General features: G+C 35.6%; 2 protein-coding genes across 4 annotated transcripts in view; one reads left to right on the plus strand and one right to left on the minus strand.

The window, feature by feature from the left end:
- MRPL13 (mitochondrial ribosomal protein L13) overlaps window positions 1-13,744 on the minus strand; it is a 47,304-nt gene extending 33,560 nt beyond the window's left edge. The window contains exons 1-3 of the mRNA XM_009455842.4: window positions 13,403-13,744; window positions 11,508-11,631; window positions 343-436 (exon numbers count right to left, since the gene is read on the minus strand). Coding sequence (XP_009454117.1) covers window positions 343-436; window positions 11,508-11,631; window positions 13,403-13,429 — 245 coding nt within the window. The 5' untranslated portion in view covers window positions 13,430-13,744. The remainder of the gene's footprint in view (window positions 1-342; window positions 437-11,507; window positions 11,632-13,402) is intronic.
- Window positions 13,726-20,857, plus strand: part of MTBP (MDM2 binding protein) — an 87,999-nt gene continuing 80,867 nt past the window's right edge. For 2 of the 3 annotated variants that reach the window (XR_008536817.2, XM_016959811.3), the window contains exons 1-4: window positions 13,726-13,923; window positions 14,768-14,848; window positions 19,346-19,419; window positions 19,514-19,665. Coding sequence is in view for 2 of the 3 variants with exons in the window: in XM_016959811.3 (XP_016815300.2) it covers window positions 13,806-13,923; window positions 14,768-14,848; window positions 19,346-19,419; window positions 19,514-19,665 (425 nt within the window). In the remaining variant the exon portion in view is untranslated. The remainder of the gene's footprint in view (window positions 13,924-14,767; window positions 14,849-19,345; window positions 19,420-19,513; window positions 19,666-20,857) is intronic. The other variant, XM_016959812.3, reaches the window with a different exon arrangement.

Below are 20,857 nucleotides of genomic sequence, written 5' to 3' on the forward strand. Positions count from 1 at the left end.
CTTGTTAACTTTCAGATGGTTTGGGATGGTTCTGAAAACAGCAGTAAGATGAATTACAGGAAGCAGAAATACAAAGTAAAAGAGTGACTAAAACATGAGAATAATCTTGTCCACAGGTTATATGAAACACTTGTAGGATAAACAAATACTGTCAGGTAATAGCTATATTTGGTATAGTTGTGTGGTTTTTAAAAATTGAGTAAATTATATACGTGGCATGAGTAAAATTAGTAATAAATGCCGATTTTTAAAAATATCTTTTTTCTTTTAAGTAAGAACAACTGTATTCTTAAAGTAATATATTTTAACTACCTAATTTCCCTGACAATGGCATTATCTTACCCAGTATGCGAAGAGTATACTTTTTGTTCCCATTTGTTTCCAGAAAATGCAATGTGTCTTGTGTTCATTATAACAACATGATCCCCACAGTCACCTACATTTTAAAAAGAAACAAGATTTTGTAAGAAAAATAAAAACCTTAAGAAAAAGTGGCCTTGGTTATTTATAAAGCTTATCAAAGTTCAAACAACATATTAAAAAATAAAAAGCAAGTCAGTGCAACATCAAAAATCCTTGAATAGATTTCTGTTACTTTTTAATATAACATCTAAGTATAGAAAGAGTTGGCTGGCCATTTGGAAAATCTCAACACTGCAAAGTAAAAGAAATTTAATAAGATTGCCAATAACAACAATACATCTTTTAAAGGCAAATTACTGTTATTCTTGTGACTTTTCCCATTAATAATTACACTTCAGTAAAAATGTTTGTATTAAGTGCCTTTAAATGTCTGATACAAAATTTCCCTGAAAAATAGCCAAGAAAATGAAAACAGTATGTATATAGATATAAAAAAGTATGTTTTACCTACAGGTAAATTGAAAACATATGTAAAACATCACAATTATTATTTTTTGCAAATTTAGAGAATAGACTGCTTTGATCTTATTAACTACCATGGAAAGGTTTCTTTCCAACCATGTTTATAGTAAATTTAAACTGCTACTCTCAACTATGACTACATAAACATATTTGACAGGACAGATGACCTGAAAATCAAAATATGTGTATCTGCATTCATTTTCTATCCCTAAGTTTGGCTGTTCATCTAAAAACAAACTAAAAAGTTAACATGTACATTTTCAAATAACTGACTATACATAACAAAATCAAGTAATTAGAAACATTTATAAAATACCTATTTTACTAATAGAAAAAACAAACCAAGATATTCTAGAAGCTCAAGAAAAAAAGTACTAAAAATAAGAAATACAAGTACAATATATATGAAAACTAAAGATTATAAGATTCTATGCAGAGCTCTAAATTTGAATGGCAGAATTTTCACAGACGTTCATAGTCTATATAGGATAAGAATAAAGAAAAGAAGATAAAGCAAGTGGGTTTTCATCACTAGAGTGAAAGGAAATTCAGAGGTATGAATGAAAGACCTGGGAAGCTTGCTGTTATTAGATGGAAAAGAATAGTCTGACAATGTTTAATTAAATGATTGAAGTTCCTGAAAGTTATACCCTGTTGGCTACTCAGGCAGTTGGGCAAATGCAGCAGAACAGCAAATAAAGACGGTGGGAAGATAACCAGACAACCTCAAAAAACACTGAAATTACTTTAGCTCACATTCAGACATTTACAGCAGAAGAAGATTAAGTGATTTGCAAAGGCTCACACGCTAAGTTACCTAACACCCGGTGTAGGCTCTTTCCATAACATCTATTTGGAGGAAAAAATGGAATCTTTAAACTTTCCATTAAAACTGAATTTATTTTTAAATTGTTAAGTTTTAAATATAGGTAAAGCATCTCGAGCCACTCAAAAAATATCTACAGAGAGCAAAAAAGATCTTCCAAGGGGCATTAGACAGATTGCCACAAAGCAACTGAAAATCATATTCTTTCAGTTCTAAGGTATCACATCTAATCTGGGAAAAATTGTTCTTCCTCAATAATATATGCCAAATCTCTAGTAAATTCATTCTAAGAAGCATTTCTCTACTAACTCTAAACAAAAACTAACCAGCAATTAAATACATGCTTTTAACTGTATTTCATTAACACTAAAGTCAGTGTTACTGTAAGACTGTCACCCTGGATATAGCACAGTTGTTTCTGTCTAAATTTCTATTAAGTTAAATACATATAGTTTCATTTTATAATTTTTAATTTAAAACTGCACATTTAATATATATGTACCAAATGTAAATACATCATAGCTCTAGTGCTTGATCAAGAGATGTTCTGAAGAGAAATTAAGTTGAAAAATAGTAAGCAATTTTTAGAAATAGGAATTGTGAGTTTATTTACAAAAATTCTAACCTTAAACTTCTAACTTTATCTGACTCCTCAGTATAATACTAGGTGCTCAATTAAATGGCCAAATAAATTCAAACTAATTCAGACAAAGTGAAAACTCAACAGCTTCATGTCAGGAAACCTAAGGTCTCAGATAGGTTACACCATCGGGGCACCTCTTAGTCCTACACCGCCTCAATGTTTTGGCCCACCTTCTCCCTTAAGCCAGAATGAAGTCATAATTTTTCCTCAAAATTGCCTGGGAGGAAAGGAAGTAATAATTATTCAACATCTTCTACATGCAAAGCACTGAGCTAGGCATTTTATACTCACTTTTAACACTTAAAGTCTCACAACTATCTTATTAGGTAAAGCTAACGTACTCCCTCTGCCTGCTACCACTTTTACTATTTAATAATGTTTACGGAGAAAACAGAGTCAGAGGTTCAACTCAGCTAAAATTATATGGCTAATAAGTGGTAAAGTTAAGTTTCAAATACAACTCTAGTAAAACTTCAAAGGCAGATCTTACCATTTCTACCACAACCAGATGGCAAAAAGTGGTAGTTAAAATGCCATAAGGAGACAATGATATCATTCACTAATTGATCACGTATTCTTTTCTGCTAAATTCTAAGATCTCAGAAGTCCTTCTCAGCAAACTGCTCACAGGTTACAGTTATTTGCCATCTTTGTACTTCCCCATGTACCAACTCCTTGATTAGGGATTCAAGGAGACCTAGAGTATAGGATAACTTTTTGTAGCCTTATTTACCAGTTTTTCCAACACTACTGTCTGGGCCAGGTAAGCCATGCCATTTAGGTCGGTGCAAAAGTATTTGCAGTTTTTGCCACTGAAATGGCAAACTCTACTTTGTTCTAGCATTTGTATAATTTTTTTGGTCCTAGATCCTTGCTGCAGACTCTTAATTATAGATCCCTCACATAGAGTTACCAGACACAGTAAGTGTTTACAAAAATCCCTAGTGTTCATTTTTAACTATGTTTGAGATATTCAGATTCCATGCAAGGGCAGATTCGGATAGAGACACCAATTCAGCTTGCTGGGAGTCTCCAGCTCTTTTAAAATTTGCTTTATAATCCTTTTCCATTGAGGAACAAATCCACTTGCTATGTATTACATACTTACTAATGCCATGTACCATTCTTGATGCTGGGAATACAGCAATGAATGTAACTGAAAAACCTCTATTTTTTTAAACTTTTATTTTAGGTTCAGGGGTAAATGTACAGGTGTGTTATATAGGTAAATTGCATGTCATGGGGGTTGAATATACAGATTATTTTGTCACCCAGGCAATAAGCATAGTACACAATAGGTAGTTTTTTGATCCTCACCCTCCTCCCACCCTCCACCCTCAAGTAGTTGTCTGTTGTTCCCTTCATGCCCAGGAGTACCCAATGTTTAACTCCCACTTATAAGTGAGAACATGCAGTATTTGGTTTTCTGTTCCTGTGTTAGTTTACTTAGGATTATGGCCTCCAGCTCCACCCACGTTGCTGCAAAGGACATGATCTCATTTTTTAATGACTCTACAGTATTCTATGGTGTATATGTACCACATTTTCTTTATCCAGTCTACCACTGATGGGCACTTAGGTTGATGATGTATCTTTGCTATTATGAACAGTGCTAAAATGAACATATGTGCATGCTTTAAGTTCTTTCAGAAATCACCAAATTGCTTTCCAGAATGACTGAACTAATTTGCACTCCCACCAGCAGTGTAAAAGCATGCCCTTTTCTCCTCAGCCTTGCCAATGTCTATTATTTTTTGACCTTTTAATGATAGCCATTCTGACTGGTGTGAGATGGTATCTCATTGTGGTTTTGACTTACACTTCTCTAATCATTAGCGATATGGGCATCTTTTCATTTGCTTGTTGACTGTATGTAAGTCTTCTTTTGAAGTGTCTCTTTATGTATGTCCTTTGCCCACTTTTTTATAGGGTTGTTTTTTGCTTGTAAATTTGTTTAAGTTCCTTACAAAGAAATTCTTGTTAATCAATCTTATGCTCTAGTTGAAAAGCCAGACAATAAACAAACAAATAAATGAATATGCAATATGCCAGGAGCTGATGAACATGGGAAGATAAAGAGTAATAGGGTGAAGCGATTAATTGGTACAGGTTTTTCATGAACTTAATTTTCATTTCTCTGGGATAATGTCCAAGAGAAATGAAACTGCTGTGCTATACAGTAAGCTCATGTTTAGTTTTAGAAGAAACTGCCATATTCTTTTCCAGAGTTGCTGTACCATGTTACATTTCTACCAGCAATGCTGAGTAATCCAGTTTCTATGCATCCTCATCAGCATCTGTTGTCACTATTTTTTATTTTAGTTATTTTCATAGTTGTGTAGTATTATCTCACTGCGGTTTTAATTTGCATTTCCCTAATGGCTACTTATATTGAACATCTTTTCATGTACTTATCTGCCATCTATTCATGTATTCTGCCCATAGCCTAATTAGATTGTTTGTTTTTTTACTGTTGAGTTTTGAAAGTTCTTTATAGTTTAGATATGTCTTTTGTTGATAATGTGGTTTGCAAATATTTTCTTCCAGTCTGTAGATTGTTTTTTTCCCCTTTATAGGGTTGAATCCTTCCTTATAAGCTGTTTGATTTAGCATAGTGGTTTTTAAAGTTCAGGTGATTCAGTCTTAGGCTTCTAAAAGGTGACTCAAGGCACAAGGATCCAGGTTCTTTTTCCTTCAACTAGGACAGTACTGCTTTTATTTATTGGGTTTCCTTGAAGATTTAGTTTGAGAAATGTTTGAAAAATAGCTATTCGGAATTAGTGATAAACAACAAAGTTTGGCTTTGGCCTTTATGTTTGTTTCTAAGTTTGGAAGGACAAACGTCCAAATGGCTACTTCAGTGTTATTTTTGGCATCCCTGAACTTGTGCACAGCCAAGGTGATGAATGATCAGCTAGGTTACCATAAAATCTGCTGAATGTATAGATACTGTAACATGCAACAAGGCATATTGTTTAATTTATTGACAATATCGATATAGTCACTTCCAAAGGAGATACGTATTCTAGATATAGCCTGAAGCAAAAATCTCCTTCAGTGCTTTGTAGGATGATATTCTAGGAGTGAGGTGAAGTATAAATGTACAATTTAGATTGCAAAATTAAAATGCTGTGATATTAACATTTGAAATACATTTTTACATTTAACTGAATAGTAAGAGAAAAATGTTAGCTAAGCAACTTTAAGAACAGCATCATAAACTTACAAGGCAGAATACTAGAGTAGATTTAGATCATAAATCTGATCTCTGTTGAATTGTTTGGTATGTTAGCATTCATAGCATTAATTTTTATAAACTGAGTGCAACTTTTGTTTCATTCAATGCAGAACAGAAATATTTTAACATAATCTAATTTTAGCAAAGCTAAAGAAAGGTTTTCCTCTGCTTCCTTTAAATACTCCTATAGTCCTCCTCAATGAATATTAATTCATTAATTCAGTTGGCAGTGAAAGGAGTAGAATCCTCATAAAGAATAAGTCATACTCCACTAATCACCATATATAACCTATTTTTTGATTTATCAGAAACATGTTCAAAAAGTTCTCAAGTCCCAAATTCAAGAGGGCAGCTCTAATTAGAAGGAGGGATTCCTTTACCAGTTCCACATCCTTTCTACCTTAACCCACATTTTCCATAAAAAATAACCTTATAATGAAAAGTCGGTTTCCACAACACTTCACAGACATCCATTTGACAAATAAGGTAGTTCAAATATTGTATACATTATGTTCAGTACATTATTTGTTAATTTTTACAACCATTCGTAGAACAATGATCATCATTTGTAATATTATTTTTCTGGGAAACTGTAGGTCAATTTTCAAAAAAAATATGTTTACAGTGATTATAAGCCCATAATATCTGCTCAATAAATGCTTATTAAACCACTAAATGTTAGAATGAACTCTTAAAACACAACATATTTATAAATTGAAAATTGTTTGCAATTTAAGTTTTGATTTTAGTGACATCTTCTGGACACGAGAAGTTTTGCTAATATGTTACATATTAAATACACTGAAACATGCCCAGGCAAGGTGGCTCACATCTGTAATTCCAGCACTTTGTGAGGCTGAGGTGAGTGGATCCCTTGAGCTCAGGAGTAAGACCGGCTTGTGCAACATTGTGAAACCATGTCTCTACGAAAACTACAAGAAACTTAGCTGGGTATGATGGTACACGCCTATAGTCCCAGCTACCTGGGAGGCTCAGAAGGTGGAGGCTGCAGTGAGCTGTGATGGTTCCATTGCACTGCAGCCTGGATGGCAGAGTAAGACCCTGTCTCAAAACACATAGTGAAACAAAAATGCAATTCAGTCTTTAAAAAGTAAGTTTCTACTTTCACAGAAACCTAATAGGCAGCCACAACAGCTCTTCTGGTATCCTAGCCGAATGCCTATTCATCCATATCTAAGGTATGTTTTTGCAATGATGACCTGGTTATAAGGAAGCAGAACTTTGAGTGGACAGTTAGTGCTATATTTGGAGATGGAAATTAGGTGACTGCTACTAATTGCACTTTTCCTCAAATTTTGTATTATTTGCATTTCTGCAAAGACAACCTAAGAGATCTCATTTATTATCTGCTGATACCATTGCTAAGGAAAAAAGCAGCAAGAAAACTCAGTACAAGTGGTTAAGAATCACCAGACTGAAGTGGAATGGGGAATTTCCTACATAAGAAACAGGTGCCTAAGTTCTAGTCCCAGTTCTACTATAATATAGCTGAATAGCAATGAAATCCTGATTTTAGTTTACTCGACTGTCAATGAAGAGATGAGGTGGTTAAACAAAATATCTAAAGTCCTAAGGAATTAAACAACTCTATAAATTGGTAATTCTATGACTATTTTTCTGGTCTGCCAAAAAATATTTTTAAAGTAAACAGGTTTATAAGTGAAAGTGTAAGTCTCCTGATCACTATTTACTTTCAAAATACAGTTGATCTCTTTATTCATAGATTCCATATTTACAAATTTGCCTACTTGTTAAAATTTATTTGTTACCCCAAAATCAATACTCATAGTGCTTTTGCAGTCATTCATGGACATGCTCAGAGTGGAAATAAATTTGTGTTACTTGACGCACATGTTCCCAGCTGAGGCTGAACAAGGTGATGCTCTGCCTTCTTTCACCTTTCATACAACAAACAAGCATCCTTTTCATTTTCTATGTAGTGCTATGTTTCTGGCATCTGTGGACTTTTTCTTAGTGACTTCACTGTTTAAAATATCCCCCAAGCTTGGTATACTGAGTGCTATTTAGTGTTCCTAAATACAAGAAGGCTGTGTTGTTGCCTTATAGAGATAATATGTGTGTTAGATAAGCTTGTTATACTGCTGTTGGTCACAAGTTCAGTGTTAGGATATCTTTAAACAGAAACACACATAAAACAAGGTTATGTATTGATTGGTTGATGAAAATGCTGTGACCAGAGGTTCAGAGGAACCTAACTCTGTATTTCCCCCCAGAAGCAATGGTTCGGTATTCACTAATCCAGTGTTCACAGGATAACTACAGGGAACAAGAACAGACTACTCACAAAACATCTGTTTGAAAGTGTCATTCTACAAATGATTTCTGGCAAGCATCTATTATGGGCCAGACATTGTACTGGGTGCTTGAAAAACAAAGATTAAAAAGACGAAACCTCAGATTCATATTCTATACTCACAGATTTCAGAGTATGGGTTTATTTTGATATCTTATTGAAATTTTCATTAGGTAGAGAAAAAAGGTTAGAGCAGCAAGTATAAGAAATTACAGAAAATCCTTGCTCTTGCTCAAATCAAATCATTTGGAATACTCTTCCTCTTAGCTCCATAGATCCAAAAATCTGACTTAGCTTCAATGCCAGAGCCCTGACTAAAAGTATTTTCTTCATTTTCACAACTGGAATTCATAAATGCCAGTATTCACTTAACAAACATTTCTTACATTCCAACTATGTGTGAAGCACTACTACAGGTACTGGGGATACAGCTGTGTACAAAACCGGCAAAATTTTATGTGCTCTTGGAACTTAGTCTAGTGAAAGAAGGTAGATAATAAACAGATACTTACATAACATTTCAGGTGATACATGAACACTATTTTTTTTAAAGCAAGGTAAAGGTATATAGAGTGAAAGGGTGAGCAGAGGAATCAGGGGAGGCCTCTCTCAGAATATAAATGCCTGAGCAGAAATCTGAAAGACATGAAGAAATAAGCTATGCAGATATCTGGTAAAGAATATCTAGGCAGAGGGAACAGTGTGTGAAAAGGGCCTAAGGGCTGGGCATGGTGGCTCACGCCTGTAAGCACTTTGGGAGGCCAAGGTGGGTGGATCACCTGCGGTCAGGAGTTCCAGACCAGCCTGGCAACATGGTGAAACCCTGTCTCTACTAAAAACACAAACTTAGTCAGGTGTGGTGGCATATGCCTGTAATCTCGGCTTCTCGGGAGGCTGAAGCAGGAGAAATGCTTGAACCCAGGAGGCAGAGGTTGCAGTGAGCCAAGATTGGGCCACTGCACTCTAGCCTGGGCAACAAAGTGAGACTCTCTCTCTCAAAAAAAAAAAAAAAAAAAAAAAAAGGCATAAGGCAAAAATGTGCTCAGCAGGCAAGTTAATGGAACAGTAGGTCTGAGTGGATTGACAGAAATAATTAATAGTAAAAAAATAAATAAAATAATAATAAATAAATAAATAAAGGAAAGAAAGTCAGAAAGGTAACAGGGACCATATTATTTAGGTTCTTGTAGGACACACAGAAATTTCATTTGGAAAAGATAACTGTAGTTGATCTACGGAGAAAGAATTACGTGGAGGCAATGGCAGAAGAAAACATCACAGTGAGGCAGTTTTTGGAATAAAACAGGATAGAGTACAGCAGCTTAAAATCAGAGTAGAGGGAGAGATGATGAGACGTGCCAGAGTTCAGATATACTTTTTTCTAATATATTTTTAAATATGTGTGTGTGTGTGTGTGTGTGTGTGTATATATGTACTTTTTTAATTTTTTTGGTTGAACAAAGAGGAGTCACAGATAAGGCAAAGCCTTCAAACCAGAGCAACAAAAAGAACAGTGATGCTATTAATTGAGAGAGGGAAAACTGGGAAGGAACAGGTTGGTTTGGGTGAAGTAGATAAGAAGCAAGACATCTCCAAATGGACTTATTCATTGGAGATGTCTACTAGACAACAGATGAATTTGCTTAACAGAAATTTGTATATGTGAGTCTAGAATACAGGGAAGCAGTCAAAACCGGAGATTTAAATTTGGGAGGCATTAGCATATAGATGATTTTTAGATACATGAGACAAAATGCAATCATCTAAGGCATGAGAAGAGGTTCAAGGACTGGGCCCTGACGCACTTCCAATTTTTGGTGAGAAGAGCATTTGAGAGTTTAGAAAGCTGAGGATAGCCAAGGGTACTAAGAAAGGGAGAAGAAACAGGGAAACAAGTGAATCCAGGGAAACAAGTGAAGAATGTGTTTCAAGAAGAAAGTTCTCCAGATGAAAATTAGCCTGGACTCCTCAAAAGGTTAATGAGAAGAAAATAAAAGAAGGATTATTCTAGATTAAGAGATTAAAGGAACATAACAACTAAAGACAATACATAAACCTAGGTTGCATCCTGGTTCAAAAAAATAATAGCTATAAGAAACATACTTGGGAAAACCAAAGAAATTTAAAAATGCACTGAATATTAGACCATCTAAATAAAGTACTGTTTCTTTTCTTACGTGTGTCAATGGCATTCTGGTTACATAGAGAGTATCTTTATTTTTAGGAAATGCATGCTGAAGTACTTTGGGGGAATTATAATGGCATCTGCAGCTTATTTTCAAATGGTTGAATAAAAAATATATGATAAAATGTTAACTGTATTTAGGTGGAGAGTATAAAGAAATTCATTGTACTATTCTTTGACCTTTTCTGATAGTTTGAAACCTTTTGTAATAAAAGTAAGAAAAAAGCAAAGGACAAACAACTCAGTGAAGAATTGACAAAAGACATGCACAGACATTTCACAGGACAGGAAGCTGTAAAGGCCAATAAGTGGTAAGATACTCAGCCAGCCATATTTGTCATCGAGAAAATGCAAATTGAAATCACAAAGCAAGCATTTTATTTCTACCAGAATAGTCAAAACTAAAAAGAATGAACATATCAAGTGTTATTGAAGATGAGGAGTAATGGAAACACTTGCATGCTACTGGCATGATAAAGACTCAATAGTTGCTATGCACCTTAAAACCCAGTAATTCCTGTCCTTTGGGCATACCTTGGAAAAATTCTTCCATGTGTGCTAAGAAAATGGCACAAGAATATTGATAGCAACATTAATGTAATATAACATAATGCCAAAAAAATTGGAAACAAACCAATGCTGAGTATATTCATTTCACCATTATAATTGTTATGGTTAATTTTCTTTAAAATATCACATATTTTTATATATACATCTTTGTATGTTTAATATATTGCACAATAAAAGCTAAATAAAAATGTGATCAATTGCAGCAAATGCTGTTGACAAGTCAACCAGTATGAGGACTAAAAACTGACATCTGGATCTGGCCATGAAGTGCTGGGGCAAATGAAGTCTATCAAAAACTATCTGTAAGCAGAAATCTTCTAGAACGAAAACAACTTTTTAATTTTATTTTGGAAAAAGGATACAGAAAAGCAAGTCTATTAATCTTATTAGTGAAAATAAGCTTCCCATACCTAGCTAGCACCATATATTTTTCTAGGGGAAAAAATTTTTTAGAAGAGAGGGCAAAATTATTTCCCTTAAAAACTCCTTATATGGATGTCATCACGTGAAAAGACATATATAAAAGTGAAAGTTTAAGTCATGGGGCAAATCAGGTTATTTCTGAGTGTGAAAAGAAGGGCTACTAATAATTTCGCTGGGCAGTGGCATAAAATAGCCTTGTTCCGGGTAAACTGATCCATATGGTTTTCCAGTGAATAAGCCAAATTCAGTTTTGGGCGCTAGTATGGCTTCAGCAAGAATGGAATACAGGATCCTCAGGAAAAATAAAAAGGGCCCTTTAACTCAGCCCTGTCAAACTTCATCAAGATTCTATTCTGGCATGAAAACTACAGTGGTTAATGACAGGTCTAAAATAATACTTACTCAGTGCATGGTACACAGGTTTATGTAATCCCTGAAGTCTTATTGATGCCATAGCAGCAAGTTTGCCAGGTGGCTGCATTTTCCCATCTAAGAGATACCATATTCTAGCAAAAGTGGCCCATTGCTTGGGGGAAAAAAAAAAAAAAAAAAAAAAAGAGGAAAAAATAAAGATAATTATCATTAAAATGGAAATACAGTAATTAAATTTATTATCATATATCATCACATGTTTCTACAATTAATGTCAATAATTTCTTTGAAAAATAACTCTATTGCTAAAGAATTTTTGTTTTCATTTCTATTTCTGGAAAAGGGTTGTTTTTTCTAATCATTCTGCAAAGACAAACACAGTAATTATTCCTTCCTGGTTTCCTGTTAGCAATTTGACTTATGTTTTGTTATAAATATCCCAAAGATATATTTCCCTTTACGGTATGACTTTTTTTTTTTTTTTTTTTTTTTGTATAACACATAATAGAATCTGGAGGGGCAATGAGAAGCTTGTAAGAAAGTAGAAGCTGTTTATGAAGGTCTTCAAAAACATTTAGAGATTAGTAGGTACATTATATTGAAAGCTGAGTGGCCAACTGGAAACTGAAGACGATTCAGGAGTTCAGTTCCTGGGGAGAGTTAAATAGAACAATGTAGTTGGGAAAGTACAGATGGGTGATGTGGAATAAATTTCAACTTTAAAAAGTTGCCTGAAATAGGTATCTTTAGGTTGCCTCAGGAATAGAGCATTGTTTTTACAGTCGTCATCAATGTATTCAAATTCTTAGAAAATTCTAGGCCAGAAAGATCTCCACCAGATGCTTTCTCTATGCATATACACAAGAGGCTAAACAATGCTGGAAAAATAGAACGAGGCTAGCTGGTCTTATTTTAAATTTACTTATCACAACCTCAAACTAGTCTACATATAAGAAAAAGGCCAGTTTTTGTCCCCATCCATTGTAGACTAATAGTTTGATACTTAGAAAAAAAAAATTTTAATGAAAAAAATACAAATGCTGGGCGATGTCAGATTGCTAAAAAAGGTTTTAAAAGTTTTATTTTACTTCCTGTATTTATCTCATCACAGAGAGGCAACAAACAGCCCAAGGAAGGAACCATACTTGGAGCGGCACTGAGTTGAGAGTCATCTGAGACCGATATAACCCAAACTAACTCCTATTCTTCCACCTGAAACCTGGTTCAATCTCAGCCTTCCCTATCTCAGTTGATGACACACCCTCCAGTTGGACAAACCAAAAAACCTTGGGGTAATCCTTGTTTCTTCTTTTGCTGTTGGCCTATACTCAATCTTCAGGAAGTCCTACTGGCTCCACCTTCAAACAAAACCTGACCACTTTCAACACACTCCATAGTATTTCTAGCGTGGCCTCTGCACCATCACGTCTCGCCTGGATTACTGTAACACCCTCCAAACATATTCTTTGCTTCTGTCCTCTACTAACCCCTATTTCTGAACAGTCTATTCTCGACCCAGCAGCCAGAGTGCTCCTTTTGACACCAGGTCAGATCCTGTTACTCCGTGGATCAACACCCTCCAAAAGGTCCCCATTTTACTCAGTCAAAAAACAAATTATTGCAAGGGCCTACAATGCCCTATGTGATCCACCTTACTACCTCTCCGACCTGCTCTAATCCTCTTCCCCCCGCCCCCCCAAGAAAGACATGAAAAGGGCAGATTGAAAAGAAGAGGGGACGAGTAACAGACGAACGACATTAAGTGCTTGCCAGACTGACGACCCTCTTGTGCTTTCCCAAGTCACCTCCTGGCCGAGGGTCTCGGCTTCCCTGCCGCCCCAGCTTCACTACTTAATCTGCCGGAACCAACGCTCTCCTTCTGCCAGTATAATGAACCCCATCAAGCCATAAGAGTCCGAGCTCACCTGGGGCGCCCTAGAGAAACTCGACATATTCCTCTACTAGCAGGACCGTACGTCCTTCTCCTAGTAGCCACGCCGGGTCACTCAGCCTTACTAGCCCGGCGGGAAACGCTAACACCCAAGCAGGACAGTTCCTAGCCCGTCGAGCACTTGTCGGCTTCTCCCTCTTCCTCGAGTTTCCTCCAGTCTTCTCCACGGCAGCAATTTCGTCATGAAAGGAGCATATAATGCAGTTATTTAGGGAATAACTCCCAAAAATATCTCGCTTGGTGGAAAAACTGCGGAAAACCAACGGAGGACATAATTTCCAGCCGACCTAAACGAAGGGAACCGGAAATGCGTCATAGCGCGCGTCTGTTTGGATGTGGAAGCCGAGACCTAAAGTTGGGGGGTGATCTCTGAGGTGATGGATCGGTACCTGCTGCTGGTGATCTGGGGGGAAGGAAAATTCCCGTCGGCGGCCAGTAGGGAGGCAGAACATGGGCCAGAGGTGTCGTCGGGTGAGGGTACTGAGAATCAGCCGGGTAAGCGCTGGGATGAGAAAGAGCGGGAACGGCTTGTGGAGAGGGGAAGAAGTTTGAGTTTTGTGATCAAGTTCTGCTGAAGAGGGATCAATATGTAGTTGTCCCACGAAGCTGGGACTCTATCTGGGATAGAGTTAATGAGGGCTGCAAAAATAGCATCTTCATGGAAAAACAGGGACAAATTTGTGGATGCAAGATTCCAGCCCTTAGAAGTTCTTGGCATAGTAAATATTTAACTTAATAAATTTTCTATGCCTTAGTAATGGAATTTCCTGCTTTTTGGAAATATATGCATTTATTATTTCTGCTCCTGTGTTTCACATGCAAATAATACAGAAAGGAGGAAGATGGACAAAGATCTTGCTGTCCTACAATTTACATCTAATGGGAGGAGACATCCCACATATAACCTAAGTTTTAAAAACAAATGATGAATTTTAAATGATTTTAATTGTTTGCGATTGCACTGCTTTTTGGTGCACCCGTCTAGATTCAATATTGCATTTTATGTGTTCATTTGTTTCGATCAAACAGGCATTTTGAGGGGTAAATGTATGTGGTTGTGTATAAGGTATTGTCACAGAATTTCCCTTCTCTTTAAAATTATTCTTTTGAGGGGAATTTTGCATTCGTGCTAACTGACTGGCATGTACAGATCGGGAGCCTTTTCTATTTTCTCTGATTGCTTTAGATTTTCTGTATCAAAACTTGAACAGATCTTGAGCACCGTTTAGTACTTTTGTGTACAACCTACTGGTCTTGAGAGTCTCTGATGGTGAAATTGGACTAAGTTAGATTATGTAAATCTAGAGCCCTTTGAGTTAGTCTGTCTTTTCTTTTTCAGACTTCACAGCAGCAAATGTTTATCACCTCTTGAAAAGAAGCATTAGTGCTTCAATTAATCCAGAAGATAGTACTTTCCCTGGTAAGTATAATAAACTCCTCTTTTCTCTGGCACAGCATTTGTACTGGAAATTAACTTAATTAATTTGGACCCTAAGGAGTACAAGGAAATACTTCTTGACTGTGTACAAGGCACTGAATTACAGAGGTAACTAAGGGAGTACAAAACTGAAAAATAAATTACCCCTTTCTTCTAGATGCTTGAATATAGTAAAGTTATGAAAATTATTCTAGGTTCTCAGCTTGAATTTTGCTCCTTTTATGAAATTTTCTTGCCTATCTTAGTTCTGTATAACTAAGGGGAGTGTGGCTTTATGAGGATGATTTTATCATGAGTAAAAATATGTAAATAATGCTCCCACACGGATTTCCTTACCATTTATTTATTTATTTATTTCTGTTCTTAATTACCTATTTCTGTTCTGATTCTCTTAAAAGTACTTAATAATTACTAAACACGATGAGCTTTTCTCAGTTCTTATCTGCTTTGACTTTTTGAAGTATTTCGCTTTTTTGACCAACCGTACTTTGTAAAAATCTTTCCTCCTTTAGCTTCTACTGGCATTATACAAATGCATTTACTGACTTTGATAGTTATCTTTTCTTTTATTCCTGCTTCTTGTCCTTTACTGGAGAATGTCTTTTAAACGTTCTGAAAATGGAGATGCCAAAACAGACCAATACCTAAAAACTGAAGGAAGTTTCTTTCCATGCAAGGAAGGGTCTGCTCCTTTTGATAATTTTGTAGTTCCCGTGACTGTACAATCTGCACCTTTCTCTTCTTTCATTAGAGAACCTCTTGTCTCTCGGTGTCAAATAACACCATTGGGGAATGATTTCTAATATGTGTATGCTACTCTAGCTTGTTTTCCAAGGCCTAGTAATACTCATTAATTTTCAAGTTGGTATAATTTTAGTCAATACCACTATTATTGCAGGAAAGATTTTCTTTGATTTGTACCTCAAATGTATATGTAAAAGAGCTCTTGGGAGTATTCCAGGGGTTCTCATGATAAATTTTACTTCCCCCTTGCGTGTTTAGGGTTTCTTATACACACGGTCCTTGTTTTGTATGATAGTGTTGTTCTTTATAATTGATTGTGCAAAGCAATCCTAATATAATCAATGAGAAAAATTAGAATTGTCCCATGACCTTTAATATCTTTTGTCAAAACATTAAAAATTCTGTTACTGTTATAAAATTTTATGGAAATAAAAAATTAGTAAAAATAAAATTTATTTTGTACCCTGTAATTTTAAAACCTTAGGTACATTGAGAATTGAAGTGTTTTATTTCTTTGTAAAAACCTTACCAAGAGTAGTTTGAGCAGTGCTTGCCACCTTCACATCATCACGTAACTTACGATACAGAATGAACATCTTTTCTTTTATTGGCGAATTATCATATTCCAGTTGTATCAACTTCCAATGTTTTATTCTTCAATTTTTTTTTTCTTTTTTTGAGACAGGGTCCTACTTTGTTGCTCAGGCTGGAGTCCAGTGGCTCAATCATGCTTCACTGCAGCCTCAACCTCCCCGGCTCAAGTGTCACTATCCTCCTACCTTAGCCTCCTGAGTAGCAGGGACTATAGGCATGAGCCACCACACCTGGCTAATTTTTTAACTTTTTGTAGAGACAGGGTTTCATTATGTTGCCCAGGCTGGTCTTGAACACCTGGGCTCAAGTAATCCACCTGTTTTGGCCTCCCAAAGTGCTGGGATTACAGATGTGAGCCACTGTGCCCGACCTGGACTTTCAATGTTGTGAAATATCTCTGAGTTCCTTTAATATTAAGGTTTTTGCTAGCCTCATTTTCTCTGGGACATCTTCACCTTTTTGATCAAAAGGTGTTTGTCACAGCAGCTATTTTTAGAACTCTATTTACATTAGCTTTGAAGATTGCTTTCAGTGTTAGCACTTTTTGTTTCTTTGGTGTTTCTTTATCTCTCTCTTTTTAAAAAATTCCCTCATCCATTTATCCATTTTTATAAAATATCACATGGGTTTACACTGGGAAACCAGAAAGCAACACAATTACATCCTTTGCTACCTGTGTGTGAACTGAATGGCACTTGCGCAGTGACCAATCAATGACATACTTTAAAAGTAGTAACATGATTGGTTACTGATCATGACACACATCTTTTATGTATACAGTGGTTTTGTAGACTGAGAAGCTTGCAATGAAGTCTTAAACTATGCAATTATAGTTAGTGAATATACCATGGTAACTGAAATTTGAACCAGGTTGTTGGGGAACTGGTGTTATTTAAGCTACAGTAACTGGAATTTGTGCATATCCGAACCATGCAAATGGAAACTGCCTGCGCTGAATTTCCTGCCATACTAGGATTATTGATTTCAGTAATATGGCAAGTTTGAGGGATGGAAAGTACAATATGATTATAATTGGGATAAGGGTGGAGAGGTAGGCATGGCTATTTAGAGGATTTTGTAAATAGTGTCAGGGTGTTTGGATTTTTTCCTAATGGTAATCAGCAGCCATTAAAAGCTTTAATTAAGGAGGAGACATGATCAGATCTGTGCTTTTGAGGTATTCTCCCTGCAGTATAGTAGATGGATTAGAGAAAAGTATAGCTATTTCTGTACTGGGGGATTCTGTAGAAGACCAAATGAGGAATGGGAGAGGCAGCCAGGGTGGAGGAAAGTGGATAGATCTGAAGGAAATTATGGGGGTAGAATTCACCTACCTTAGCGTTGAATTGGTATGATGTAGAAGAAGGAAAGGATGAGAAAAGAATCAAGGATGACATTAGGTTTCTGGTGTGGGTAATGGCATGATGGTGGCATTTAGTGAGAAAGAACCAGATTTGGAGGGAATATGACGTGTTCAGTTTGGAACCTGTTAATAGTTGCCTGTAAGATGCAAAGTAAGAAGTAAAAATGTAAAAATGTTTTACATGTTTACTAAAATAAAATGTAAAAATAAAGTAAAAATGTTTTATAAAAGTTGGATATTTGTGTCAGGAACTCAAAATGTAGGAGAGGGCTGGAGATATTAGGTTGGTGCAAAAATAATGGCAAAAAAACCCAATTATTTTTGCACCAATTAATACAAATTATAGAACCAATTTATAGATGTCAGGTGAAGGCATGAGAAAGGATGGGATTGCTTACGGATAGTAGGGAGAACAGAAAGCCTCAAACTGAATCCCAGTATTTAGAAGAACTGAACACCAGTTTTTAAAAAGAATAAGGAGCAGCCAGAAAGATGGGTGCCACAGAAGCCAAGTGTTTTAAAGAGAAAGTAGTAAAATGTGTCATCTTTGATTCTTCTCTTATGCTGAGAGGTCAAATAACAACAGAACTAAAAACCGCTAGATTTAGTAACAAGTCAGTTATTGGTGACTTTGGTGAGTGTTCTTTCAGTGGCATATTGGAGACAAAAAACAGATTGAAATGCATTTGGAAGGAAGTGGAAAAGTTGATGAGGAAATGGAGACAGTCAGGTGTGGACAGTACCTTCAGAAGTTTATCTTTGAGGAAGAGCTAAGAAAGTGAAGTGAAGATGAATTTAAAGGGACCCCTTTTTTAAAAAAAGAAATACTTTGAGAAACACATGTGTGTATTTAAATGGCAGTGACAAAGAACAGACAGAAGGGAGCAGACTGAAATGCAGGAAAGATAATCAGTGGACTAGATAATAGAATCAGTGGTCTCAGAGGAGGTGTGGGGGATAACACTGAATTAGAAGGACAGTGCCTCTTACACGTTAAAGGGGAGGAAAGAGGAAAGATTAATGGCAATACAAGTTGAGTTGTATCTTTCCTGAGAGGATGTTACAGGGATTATTACCTAATAGCTTCTATTTTGTTAAGGCAGGAGGAGTCTTCTGCTGAGATTGTTGGAAGAAAGTGGTAATAAGAATTTAGCATCTTACCTAGCTTCCTTCCATTAGTTAAGCCTCAGTTACATTTCTTCTTCCTGTTTTGAGTCTAATTTCTATACATAGCTCTAAATTCTTTATGATGCCTTGACACATACCCTGGCGTGACCCTTAATTTTATATCCTCATATAATACTCCATTCTCCAAGAAGAGCATCTTCCTTATCTTTAGACTGGGTTTGCTCTTTAACGCCTCTGTCTCTAGTCAGGCTGAACCAACCTGCATAGTCTTTGGAGAGGGAATTGCTTTCACTAAAATGACTTACATGGTTTTGCTTTACTCAGTAGTAATTGAGTAGCTGTATTTTCAACATCTTTATGGTTGATTGTAATCTGTGTGAAATGATGATTAAAATAATAAAAAATAATAATACGAAATTCTGAATTGTGACAAATGAAAGGCAAGTATTTATTGTGAGTAAAGAATTTTGCTCTTTAGGTAGATTGTTGTATTTGAATTTTTAGTAGGGATTTTTAAAAGATCCACATATATATGTTGGATAATTATGTAATATGTTTCAAAGTTATGGTCTGTAAGTACGGTATATATGCTGTGTCATCTGCTTATTTATGGTATGCCTTTTTAATAATAATGTGGTTTTATTTTCAAGCCTGTTCAGTGGGAGGTATACCTGGTTCCAAGAAGTGGTTCTTTGCAGTGCAGGCAATATATGGATTTTATCAGGTAATATAAATTTAAAAATAGCTACTAATGAATGTCTTTACTAATATAAATAATTTCCTGATCCATTATTTAATACAATCTTTTGATTTGTTAGTTTTGTAGTTCTGATTGGCAAGAGATACATTTTGATACAGAAAAAGATAAAATTGAAGATGTTCTTCAAACGAATATCGAAGAATGTTTGGGTGCTGTTGAGTGTTTTGAAGAAGAAGACAGTAATAGCAGGGAATCATTATCCTTGGCTGAGTATGCTTATATGGTTTTTGTATTATCATTAAAATACTTAATATTAGACAGTTATTTTAATCCATGAGAATGAAGATTATATATTTTAGCATCTTTACTGAAGAAACTCTAGTTAATTGAAATTTTTGACTCTCAATTTGGGCCTTTTATTTGAATAAAATTCTTTAAAATGCATGTTTCTTAAGCTTACATAATGTCAAGAATCATAAAAAGTGATATTTTAATAAACATGTTCCTTTCTTGAAGATAAATTCTGCCTAATATTTTATTTTATTTTTGAAACAGGATCTTGCTGTGTCACCCAGGCTGCAGTGCAGTGGTGCAGTCACGGCTTGCTACAGCCTAGACCTGGGCTCAAGCGATCCTCCAACCTCAGCTTCCAGAGTAGCTGGAACTACAGGTGTGCACCACCACACCCAGCTAATTTTTGTATTTTTTTTTGTAGAAATATCATTTCGCCATGTTGTTCAGGCTGACCTCGAATTCCTGAGCTCAAGCAATCTGCCTGCCTTGGCCTCCCAAACTGCTGGGAGTACAGCTGTGAGCCACCGTGCCTGGCCAATAATGTATTTTAAAAGCTTGAATAGAAATGTTATTTAATGTTAATAGCTAGCATTCATACCAAAGTATCATTTTCATTTTGCTATTTGAGGCTGAAATATGTGACTTCTTTAATTTATGTGTATTTGCAGCATTTCAGGTACCTTTTAAAATCCATAGAGTTTGTGAGGATTATATGTACATGATTGAGTTCACTTTTAGGTTTTTTTCAATTGTGGTACAATATGTAAGTTGATCCAGGTGACGTAAGTTGTGATAATAATTTTTCTCTTCATGAAATATCCCACCTCTTATAGTTAATACCTTTTATTTTAGTCTTTCATAACATTTCATGACAAAACTGCTCTTATTTTAGTATTCACATATTATATCTGTAAGTAGCTGTAGACTTAAAAAATTGCATTTTCCTTTTTCCAGATCATATTTGTTTGTACTGATTAATAAAAGGAGACCTTTCCAAACCAGAGAAATATCATTGAACCAGGGATTAGTAGAGGTAGACTTTATTTACACAATCTTAGGCCAGTCACGTAACTTCTCTGGTCGTTTGTTTTCTCATCCATAAAGTATTGAAGTACTTTTAGATAATTTCTTAGGTGCTTTCATTTACCCTTAAAAACTCTTATCATCC

This window comes from Pan troglodytes, chromosome 7, assembly GCF_028858775.2.
Source record: "Pan troglodytes isolate AG18354 chromosome 7, NHGRI_mPanTro3-v2.0_pri, whole genome shotgun sequence".
In the NCBI taxonomy this organism is placed as follows: domain Eukaryota; kingdom Metazoa; phylum Chordata; class Mammalia; order Primates; family Hominidae; genus Pan; species Pan troglodytes.